General features: G+C 40.2%; 1 protein-coding gene across 1 annotated transcript in view; it reads left to right on the top strand.

Moving 5' to 3' along the window:
• The window catches only part of stk32a (serine/threonine kinase 32A), a 70025-nt gene that overhangs the window by 41859 nt on the left and 15808 nt on the right, over positions 1 to 12358 (top strand). The window contains exons 7-11 of the mRNA XM_038709493.1: positions 3686 to 3775; positions 6033 to 6136; positions 8232 to 8348; positions 10535 to 10660; positions 12142 to 12270. Of these exons, the coding sequence (XP_038565421.1) occupies positions 3686 to 3775; positions 6033 to 6136; positions 8232 to 8348; positions 10535 to 10660; positions 12142 to 12270 (566 nt within the window). The remainder of the gene's footprint in view (positions 1 to 3685; positions 3776 to 6032; positions 6137 to 8231; positions 8349 to 10534; positions 10661 to 12141; positions 12271 to 12358) is intronic.

The raw sequence follows: 12358 nt of genomic DNA, 5'->3' as shown, positions 1-12358 counted from the left end.
AAGTCTAAAACAACATGACGTATCAGAAGGGGGGGGACAGGGTGTTTGCTTCTGCACACCAGGTCATTTTTGAAAGCTGCAATTGACCCCTTCCTCCTTTGTTCCTCTGGGAGCTGCCTAGAGAAAAACTATTTAGTCATGCACATGCGATGCCACTTTGTTGTAACTGCGTAGCCCCGTGATGCTGAGAGAAGCTCCAAGAGGACCGTTGTCTAGGTTATCCACTGTGAGAACACACACATGCTACTAAAGCAGGCATGTTGTGAGGGAAACCACAGCTTCCCGCACCTCTCCCAAAGAAGCTCCGGGGCATATGTTTGCTCGAGGATGGCAGGTCGGGGGAGTTGAAGGAAAGAACATGGCCTGAGAGAATAGAGCAGGGGCTCGGACAGGGACAGAAAGAGAGGGTAATGCATAGGACTGAGGAGGAGGCTGCGGGAAGGGACTGAGAGGCAAACTGTGACAGTTGCTCTATTAAATTACATTTGGTGGTAGCTATCAGTACAGTATGCAGATCTCGTGTCTACCTTCTGCCTAAGTAGGCAGTTAGACCAAAAGCAGTCCTGCATTACAAAATTGCAAGGGGCTGTGTTGCTGAGGGCATGATGCATCAGGTCCCAGTGAGACAATTCAAAATGATCTGGCAGCTTGAGTGAAAGATCTTTAAGTCTCAAGTCCTATCAGACACCAAAACACTGCGCAGTGGTTTATTATATTACAAGGATTTTTCCTTGTACTTCTGGACAATTCCCTGCTGCAATAATTGTATCTTTGCTACAAAAATGGAAAGGTAAATATATGGGGTTCATACTACAATGCATTTGATTGGACAACACAGACCTTACTGTGTGATGTTTAATTTGCTGATGCAAGCAAACATTAAGCCAGGTTGAACTATACTGTATTATTTGCTGGGGCCCCCTGCACTGGCACCCCTGGTGCGTTAACGCAGAAAAGTAGACACATGCCAGTGGGTTAAAACATTTAGAACTAACTGCATAGACTGATAAATGCATTGATATGGATTTGAGGGTATGTAGGGACTCTGACTTGGTAAAAGGCTTTGGAGTTATAGTATATTATATACAGTATATAGTATAGAGAGTTTCAAGTGCTGATCTTTGACTGTGCCAGTGTTGTGTGAGTTGTGTTGCATAAAGCAAATATGAATAAATAAGTTCATGTAGAAGTGTACTTAAAATAGGCCACAAAATAGATCCAGGATGGCACCTTTACTAAACTCATTTGTGTATGTACAGTATGTGTCACGTAGTTGTCATTAGTGGCGGGGGTGTTTTGTAGTAACGGTAAGCAAAGAGACATTAAAAATAGAAGAGCTATGCAGCAGCATGATATAACCCAAGGGTCAAACCCCGACAGTTGTGGAGGTAATCCCAGTTGAACATGTTAGATAACTAAGCCACCAGGAAACCTGCTAAACCATTGTTCAGCGACCACACATTGCAACCCTCGCAGGCAGGGAACAGTTTGACTGGACACAAAAACGGGTTTATCTCACATACTGATTTTAGTTTTAAAAGCAAGAGATTTTACTTAATTTAAGGGAACCACTCTGAACTACATATTTTATTTTAACAAATTCAAATTTGATGTGTATTCTCTTCATTTAGTGCACACGCATGATCAGAGTGAGTCAAGTGGCCATCTCATAAATAGTGCAATAGCATCAAATGCAACAAGGAAATTTAATTAAGGAATAAAAAATAATATGAAAAGTATTGCAAGAGTAAAAAAAAAATATTTCTCTTAAAAATATATATTTTTTTACACCACAACGTGCCAAAATGCTAAACAATAATAGGAACAGGGCATGAAAAAAATGACTGAACGACCTGAAAATTAAAACCCCGGCCTTTCTGTGTGGAGTTTGCATGTTCTCCCCGCGTCTGCGTGGGTTCTCTCCGGGTGCTCCGGCTTCCTCCCACTGCCCAAAGACATGTGGCCTAGGATGATTGGTGACCCTAATCACAAATCAGCCACAAAGGCTGATAAGCTTCCTCACTGTCTCTGCAACAAGCAGACTCCTGCTACTCTACAGTCGGCAATGTTACAGTATATTAGTATGTTACTAAAATAAAAGCACTATGCCCCGAATAAGCTACTTTTTTTCTCTCTCTCTCAGGGATCCACTTTGGATTAACTTTCACAGACGCCACTCTGGTGACAGAGTTCTGTTACCCAAATGCAACCCACTGTACATTTTCCATAATACAGATTTGGAAACTGTGCCATGGTTCATCTCTTAATCTCTCTTTGACTGACTGTTCACCACCATATCTGCCCTACCACTGAAAAAACTAAAGCCTCTACTATTGCACACCACAGACTTTGGTGCTCTATAGAGCGTTAAAGGTAGAGAGATGATGTCAGAAAAGAAAAAAAGGGGGAGATGAGCATGTGACAGAGACAGGAGGTATCATTAAATATGAAAACACAAAAGAAGCACTACTCTTACTCAAGCTCCAGTTAATGTTTAAACGGACATTTCAGTCCAGCTGTGCCTTTTGTCACAGACATCAGACTGCATTAACAACCCTTTAATATCGGTAAAGCATCACCTGATATCCTCCCTGTGCATCCCAACACATCTACACTCATACCATCACAGCTTTGAAAACAGTGTGTGAGTATAAAAGTAGCAGGAAAAAAAACATAGAAGAGGAAGATATGGGAGGCAAAATGGAGAAGAGGGTGGAATAGAAAGGTACAAAAAAACAAAAGGTGTGATAATGCAGAGTGACAAAAAAATGATGGAGGTAGAAAACAGGGTGTGAAAAAGAGGACGATATTTTTTGTGTACTTCTGTTATCACTAAGGCTCAGTGTCCTTGTGTAAAGAAACACTTTAACTGGCCAGCTCCTCCTGTCTGCTTTATATTCACACACAGTTATCTGTTTGTGTGTGTAATAAAGAATTCTGCCTTTAAAAATCAAAACCAAAACAGAATGTGTATGGCAATGCAGCTTTTGTCTCTGGTCTTACTGTACGTGTGTTTGTGGGGTTACTGAGGACAGCCGTTCATGCGAACAATCACTCTGCGGCAAAAACTCTCCTGCTCCGCCTTGCTCTCTCTCTCAATATGAGAAACACACACACACACACACACACACACACACACATACATATTCAACTCATTAGTGGGTGCTCACAGTGCATGGCAAAGTCACAGGTCAATGGTTTGACTTTGAAATAACTGAGGCTGCCAGCAAAATACTCTGGACAGTCTCAGCTCATTCACAATATCATGACACACATTTTACTCCATCAACAAAGCCGCAGTTAATTTGCATATAATGCCTTTTTCATAATATTAGTGTAAGAGCATTACGATCGTAAGTATGCATAAAGGAAAAGGCATCATTTCAATGTATTATGTTGTACATTAAAATTCCTTTGATTCTCGTTTCTGCACATCTAACACTCACATAAGCAGCATACAAAGTAGGATACCTGCTATGTGTAAGCTGTGGTTAAATTTAATTCCAAAAGAAAAAGCTTAAACTTTAAAGGGGAAACACAGTTACTGTAGACAATGACTCTCTGCGATTGTACAGCTCTGTGCCACCTTAGGATTTATAGGATTCACACAAGTGATATACTGTAAATGTGTATTAGAAACATTGTGTGTGTCACTTTGAGGTAATATAATCTCTCTTTTCTACAGGGCACGTCCATCTAACAGACTTCAACATTGCAGCCATTGTAAAAGAAGACCTAAAAGCAACGTCCATTGCTGGAACGAAGCCGTACATGGGTAAGAAACTACATCACTGACCAAGGATTCACAAGGAAACTTTAACACTGGGGACATCAAACTAAAGCTAGAGGAATCAGTTAGAAACCATGATCTTTACTTTACATAAATCATAGAACATAACTTATATAAATTCCACAAAGCATGCTTATGTTTGCTAATCCATTTTCCCAAGGATACCAAAGGGATGTTAGAGACTAACGTTGGTGAGCCCAGCTTTCACTGGAGGAAGCATCCGCCCTTTTCTGTTTAGAAGGCAGTTTGTCTCTCTACATTCTTGTTGATTCATCACTTGATGTGAGAAGACAAGTGCCAACACCCAGCACATAGAACGAATAGAGAAAACCTCCTCACTCTGAGATTCAGGCTGTAATTCTTACATGTCCTACATGTCTAGAGTAGGTTTCAAAAACTCAATGAATCATATTATTATATTATTGATGAGGGAATGAATTATATGGATTGAGGAACACATGCTCTTGTGCAGTGCAACAATTGAGCATAAAATATGTCGCCCCCTTAAGCCCGTAAAGCCAAGTTCACTGAGTTTGGCTTTGGTCAACATTAGCTGTGACATGAACAAGATGCAGCTAAAACTAAGTGGCGGCTATTTATAAATAAACTTAAGCCCTTTGTTTAATTATACAGAATTAAGGTGGAAATATTATGGAGCTTAATGCATAAATTCTGTTTAGGAAGCATTTGAAGTTACAAATACTACATCTGATAAACATAATATGGAGGCGCATTCCCTCATTGTGTGTCTTCTTTGTGTCCAAATAAAAAAGTATATGTAGTATATTCTTTAGGCTTATTTGCTTGATTTTGATGCATTTGAAACCTGAGTAGTGTTTAACATTTTAAAGAACGTAATACTGCCTTTAGAAACGTACATTTATCCTTTTCACCACCACTGCAGTCGTCCTCCTCATGACTCTTAAGTACAGTAGTGATCAGGTCAATGTGTATTCAGCTTCTGAGAGATCAGATAGTAACAACAGTAGTAACAGGATTTCAAGGGGAGCACAACGTTTGTGTGTGGAAATGAGTGTGTGTATGTGTGTGTTTTTATCCTTGCGTGCTCACGAAGGAGAATGATCTTGTAACCATGTGTGACTAGAGTTCAGGTGAATACTCTGTGGTGTAATAGATTATTCAGGGGTACTCTGGAAAGAAGAACCCCCCTCCCCTCTTTCAGAGACTTCACTAGATGAGCTACACTTTTTCCCCCTCCGCAAGAGAGCAGAGCAAACTGGAGAGGAGGGTGTCTGTGTGTGTGAGTACAGCTGAACGATTATTCACTTTCACAGAAGGGGGAAACAAGCAAATAACCAAATTAATGGTTTTGATAGCTTGTCCCACCCAGAAAACATGTTATTGTATAATTATTGCAAAGACATTATAACGCTAAATTGGCTCTAAAATCCCAATAATAAAAATTTGCCTTTGGCAAAAAGAATGGAATTTATGTTTTTTTCATTCCAGACCAACAACAAAAACTCAATAGTTACATGTAAAAACTGGGCGGTAATGGCTCAAGCTCTTCTTTAACGCCTGCTGTCAGTTTCTTGCAGTTCAGAAGTACTTACATGTATAAACAACTTTTACAGGAGGGCTGCACAATTAATCAAAATATATCAAAATGTCCCTAAAAACAAGAAAGAGGGATCAAAATACACAAGCTATAGCCCGACATATATGGGATTTTAAAGACAGATACCAAATTTGATATTTGAGGATATTAAAATCCGATATACTCCAATATATTGCCAATAAATTTTTTTTTCTTCAGAAACACATAACATAAATAAATTATCTCTAACATTTGTAATGTGTAGTCATGAGACACCAAGATAACATCACATAATTCAGTTTAAAAAAAAACTTTTTTAATTGTTATATATAGTACTTTGAACAAAAGTACAGCTGATTATTTCAGCTGATTGCTGTGTCTTGTGGTGGGTTTTTGGCTTCCAATCATGTGTGTTGCCAACAGGGGTGCCCTCTGATGGACAAACTATGCAACGATAACACTAACATAACTTGATTGAAGGTTATGTCTTCCATCTATTCTTTTCTTTTTTAATTGTCATTCGTCGAATGTTTGAAACCTTGATAGCAATTTATTTGCAGTTACCTTGTATCGGCCTCTGGGCTCTAACACAAACACCAAAAAAGTTCAACTACTAGGAAAGGTATGTGTCTTCACACACCACACTTATTTAATTTTGTTGTACAATATCTTTCTTTTTATCAGCTCCTGAGCTTTTTCAGACCTTCGAGGGGTCCCACCCTGGCTACTCCTTCTCTGTCGACTGGTGGTCACTGGGCATCACAGCATATGAGCTACTGAGAGGACAGGTAACTCAGACACACATGGAGTACCATCACCACATGCTCACATCTCAACTCACGTCAGCATGGCCTGCACACTTTACTGCAGTGAATAATACATATGACATCTATAAGCGTGTGCTGGAAAAGTCCTGTCAGAAGAAAAGCAGACATAAAGCAAGTCCTCAGGCTTCGCAAAACAAATGGGGGAGTGAAGCTATAATTGAATTTTACATTCAAACTGCCCGTACCGGGGAATATGTTTAAATGTTTAGTCACGGTGTGAGACGAATCGCTGCAGGAGAATGAGAAAATAGAATCTGAGTTATTTCAAGAGCCATGTAATTGGAATTGATTTTTTTAAATATTATTTATTTAATTTTGTCCTGGTCCCATCTGGAGAAGTTTAATTCTGATGTCATGGAAATAAACACAAGATATAATGTTTTCACTCCATCTCCTTGCCGTATCTGGCCGAGTCCAGGATCCAACAGCAGTCTGTTCATTTTGGACTCAGCTCAGACTGCAGCTGCAGAATTTCCTCTCATATTTCAGGACGATGATAACACAAACTACAGTAACCTCTGTATACACTGACCCAGAACACCTGAAACTGATCCGGAGCTGTCATGAAGTGTTTCTTGAAATCAATTTCTCTTTTTAGACATGTCATTGCTCTCCCTCTCACCTTTCTCACTAACACTATGGAAAGGTACACTACATAAGAACTTGCATTCTGTCCACTTTCTGACCTCAGAGTTGCATCTTACTCCCACTAAAACATCTCCCTCAAGCTTCAACCTCAAAACCTTGCTTTAACCCTTCTAAAGTATGTTTTGTCCTCTCTCTTTCCTCAAAGCTGTGTCCTGTGATTTTAAAGTACTTTTAACCTCCACTCATTCAGAAAACGATTGCAGAGCACACACTTACACGCCTTCACACCCAGAAATTACTCAGAATGACAAAGTTTTGGGATGTTGTTTAATCTGCGACATACAAGTAAAACCATCTCCTAAACTTTCTTTCACTCCTCTCTCTATACACCACCCTCACCACCTCTCAGACAACTTCATAACTCTGTCTTCTAAGGACTTTCTTCTACTTCTTTCTCTGACTGGCACCTATATCTATACAGCATAAACCTGTATCAGGATTTTAAAAACTGGCCTGTTGGATGTGCAGACTAATTTGGCTGTTGAAAATGGAAAGCTTAGTATTATCCAGACCCGGTCTTCCCTGTTGGGCCTGATCACTTGTTGCAGGTAGAGATCCAGGCAGCTCAGCATCTCAGAACCACAAATCAAATCCCTGTCACTTAATTTCTCCACCTCCGGCCTTTGTTTTGTTTCTAAATTAAACAACTCTTCTCAAACCCTAGAATGGGAACCTGGAGACCTCATGGTTAATCTCCAAAAGAATGCAGATATATTGTAATACATGAGCCAATTCCTGCTTTCTGAACATCTGACTCCAAAAGAATATATTAATGGTTATCTGACACCTTATGTGTGCCTTGTATGGTGCAGAATTGGAATATAATGGATATCAGCATCTAAAAGAGCCTGTTATAAAAAGGAGGCATCTGACCGGGTAGCACGTCACTCCCATTTCTCTTTCATCTTTCCTGTTTCTCTTCACCCATTTATATATTTGCTCTTCTGTAAAGAACCAATCTAGGAGAAAAGGGAACAGGTGAGATTGTCCATCTCCAACCAGCCTGTTCTAGCTGTGTCTTGTTATGGTCCCATTCTTCGGCTTAAGTGAAAGAAGTCTCTCTGTCCCAGACGAAGTCCAGAGGGTGGAGGACTGGCGAGAAGAACTCTCAGCAGGCTTTCCCTTGTTTTCTGACCCACAGAGAGCCCTCTCACACTGAAGGGCCAAGAGTTTAGGTTGTGTTTTGAGAATAGTCCCTTATCCTTTCTTCCCTCTGTCATTTGTCCCTGTGAGTGCAGGAAATGGGTTCACAGAAGGTGAGCACAAGGAGAAGAGGAAGAGAGAGAATAGAGGGCCAACTGTGGAATGAACTTTAAGGCACATACTTTATCAGAGAAACTCCTCCAGGCAGTGCATGACTATGAATAACAAGTTGTCTGTGACATATTGTCTCCTCTCCTCTTTTCAGAGACCATATGTGATGAGATCCAGTACACCAGCTAATGAGATCCTTCAGACCTTCCACAAGGTCCATCCTAGCTACCCAGCAGCCTGGTCTTTGGAGATGAAGTCTCTTCTCAGAAAGGTAAAGGAGTGGCACCTGCATAATGCACAGAGGTACAAAGGGTATGTATTAATCTCAGCTTTTCACGTGATACTACCCTCCTCACCACAGCTCTGTTACAAGACATACCAACTGGTGGCTACAAAAATATAGGTAACTGAACTACTTCAATTAATAGCCCGGGCATTTATTTGCTTTAATCACTAAACTCATCCCAGCCTATATTTGGGACAGATGTCTATAGGGAACAGGCCTTTAATTCCTCTCCCACAAAACTCTTGCTCAGCAAAGATTGGAAACAGGCAATGAAATTGTTTATTTAAACCAAAAAAAAAAAAAAATCGATGAAAGTCAAAGAGAGACAACACATCTAGGCCAACCCCATGCACAGAAAGAGAGAGAGCGAGCCCCGTATCAAAATAACTCTAGCCTTGGATGAAAGCCAAAGGTTACTATCGTTGACCTTGGATTTATTTTTATGAAAAACAAGGAATGGACCTATATTCAGACTTTATAACCGCCTCAAAGGTAAGGGAGTCACCACTATTTATTGCCTCTCTTGTTTACGATATCTTGCCAGTAAATCTGAATGAATTATACTTTGGTGCTCATGGTTTCCGTAAAATGGACTGAACGATTGAATTGTGGAGAACCTAACTGATCTAACATTGTGTAGCATGTCCATAGTGACATTCGTTTTATGCATATAACATTTTTATTTGTGTGTGTGATCTAAGTAGCTTATAACCCGAACCCGGTAGGCTTTAAGAAGAACGTCCGCAGAACGTCTATAAAACAGACTGAAGTGTGGCCACATCAGTGAACTCACAATGGCAGATGCTGACTGTTTCTTATATGCTACTCCTGTTTAACAAGCATCTTCAGTGTACAGTGACATTACATGCACTCCATTGAATAGCGGCATTTACCAGTGCTCAGGACCTGAAGTAACGGTTCCCTGTGTAGTGTAAGTGTGCTAAACCTCTCTTGAATGTTGGTGGGTGAGTGTGGCACATTGTACAAAAGGTGTTTCTTTGAATTAGGTCTACAACACCTCCAGAATGTACTGTGGTCCTATATTTAAACCTGCACAAAGCTGAACTCCAGTACCACAGTACTTCCATGTAAAATGCATACCTTGACCAGTTTGAAAGTTGTAATGTTGGAGGAGGAGGCAATGATTTAATGTTGGTGAGACTAGCTTTTTTACGGGCAGCCCAATTGCTACTTTGAAGGAGATAGTTTTGCTCTTAGGTCTGAATTCTTTATTTCCTCTGGGAAGACAATTATCCATACCTGACACCAGCAATTAATTTAGGAAAACAAGGTGCACCTATAGAATCTTAATTACGGGATCACTTCCCTTGTTGTAGCACAATACTTTGTAGACTACTGTAGTGGTTTATTTATTCATGCAAATCTTGCACCATGCAGTGCGGCTTTATAATTATAATCATCATACGATCAGTATTCAAGAAGAGGACATTGTGTGTGTTGTTGCCAAAGAACAGTGACTCAGTGTTAAAAGTCACACAGTACACAGGTAAATAAATCTAAGGTACGAAGTCAACAAAACTCACTGCAAACACACAAAGTAGCACATGCCTCCTTACCAGCAATCATTTAAATGTACATTTAATGTAACAGACATATTTTTACATTTTAACAGTCTATCCATAATTAACTGTCAAAAGTATGTTCTTCGCGTCACAGTTAAGCCACTACAAAGCTAATAGACACTGCTGCTGTAGCATTTAGGTTTTGTCTTGGCAGCAACCCACTGCAGTCAAACTGTTGCATTGCTTCGTGCTCAGACTCCTCGTACCTCATTGGCATTCAGGTTGCATGTGTAAATGTGTGTGTATGTGGGAGCGAAAGGGAGAGTGAGCGTGTGTGTGTGTGTGTGTGTGTGTGTGCGAAACAGCAAGAGATATAAAGAAAGTGAGAATTTAAGGAGAGATTTGATCAATGCTCAACATATTTGCCCTTCATCCTTCAAATCCCCTTGAAATTATGTGTCTTATTTTCTTTTCCTCTCCCGTCCTTTTTTCACTATCTTCCACCCTTCTGTCCCCATGTCCTCATTCTCAGACATATCCTTTAGGGCAAACATGTGCTCGCGTCTCAGTGGGACTCTTGCCCCTAACTTTTGGGCCATGCCTCCCCATGGACAACTTTTCTTACTCTAATCTTTTTGTCTCCTTCAGTTGCTGTGCATAGATGTCCAGACGCGCATTTCCTGTCTAGCAGAGCTACAGGATCTGGACTACATGTCAGATGTCAACTGGGACGCTGTGCTCAGCAAACAGCTTCCTCCAGGCTTTATTCCCAATGTGAGTATCAGAACTATGCTGCTTATATCTGAATGGAACTGAATGTATTTTCCTGACATTGCCCTGCTATATTGTGTTGCAAATCAGATCCAACAAAAACAAAACATATGATGAATATGCTATCTGTGGATGCCAAAGTATATTACTATGACAGTATGATAGCATGACTTTTCTCTTCTTTAACATTTCAGAATAAAAATTCCATCCATCCCTGAAATCCTTCCTCCCTTCTACTGTTCTCCCATACCTATTCCCACAGCAGAAATTCCCTAGAGGCGACAAAGATGCAGGGGAAAAAAACATCCAGCCAGAACTACCCACTCTTCATCTAATCTTTTCTAATCAAGCTGTAGACACCACCCCCTGCTGGGCTGAGCTGGATCTCCCACTGAGTGTGTAGACTGAATAAGACAAAGCAGCACACCTGTGTGCATGCCTCTTAGATACAGACAAAGGCAGACAAAGCCTCTCCATGTATACCTACAGCTCTACAACAAGTTAGGTGAAGTGCCACTGGAAAAAATTATAATAAGCAATAGTTCAAAATGCATGTATTATCACATAACACAAAGAAAAGCAGCAAATAGAGGCTGAAACAAGGGGACATTTTTTGTATTTTTGCTTTAAAAAAGACTTCTTTGTTGATTAACACCAACTTTCTATCCAGGATTGTTTAAGTGAAGCAGCACAGTTACAAGTTCTGTCACTGCTTAGTGCCAGAGATTAATACATGAAGAATAATTACTGCTGCAAGTGAAGAGCTGACTAAATGACTTTATGAAAGTCCATAGCGACTGCAGAGCAGCGGGTATTCCCTGTGGCCAGGCTGGCACAGCAGAGGAAAAACAGAGATGATCGATGGGGAATTGACAGTGTCTCTATCTAATTATAGGCCTATCATCTGTCTTTAGTCCCTTATAGACTCAGGGTGAACTCAGCCCTTATATTCTGTTTCCTAATTTCCCAGCATTGAGTCTGCATTGTCCTGAGCCTCGATCTTTCCTGTAGAGTAAAGGCGTGCATTGCATCATTCTGTACTGTATTGCATCATATGACATTATATTGGTAAGTGATACACAGTTCATAACAGCATGTTAATTTGCTGTTATGAAGTTATGGCAAATGTAGCTTTGAAATAAATATAAGAACGACAAACACAAAAGTCATACCTAGAGATCCTCAAGCTACAACAGAATACACAAGAAAAATGAAATACACACTAGCTTATTGTCCATACTGACTCATTTACAAGTCATCTCAAGTAGAGCGCAAAAACACCGTGACAACGACAGACTGTTACTGATAGTGCTGCCAAAATCAAAACCACGAGAAACTCACAGATTATTACTTTTGTAGTGTAAACTTGGCATTTAGGTTATGTCTCAGAGTTTTACATATTAATACAATTCAATTTTTTAACCTGTGGATCTGTTGGGTTTTAAATTTTTTATGTGCACCTGCATGTGTCTGCTTCTCTATAGAGACGGAGACTAAACTGTGACCCTACATTTGAGCTGGAGGAAATGATCCTGGAGTCCAAACCGCTTCACAAGAAGAAGAAAAGGCTTGCCAGGAAAACCAGGGACCAGGGATCTGATGGCTCCCCACAGGTAATGCTTTGAACTAGAAACTAAACTTGAATAATTACACATCACACAAGAACTGTCTTCAGTGGATCACACATGCCTCTTAAAACGT

This window comes from Micropterus salmoides, unplaced genomic scaffold (genome assembly GCF_014851395.1).
Source record: "Micropterus salmoides isolate LMB-PRFRI ecotype aquatic unplaced genomic scaffold, ASM1485139v1 Ms_hic_scaffold_9, whole genome shotgun sequence".
NCBI classification, from domain to species: Eukaryota; Metazoa; Chordata; class Actinopteri; order Centrarchiformes; family Centrarchidae; genus Micropterus; species Micropterus salmoides.
This window is presented reverse-complemented; position numbering and strand designations above follow the sequence as displayed.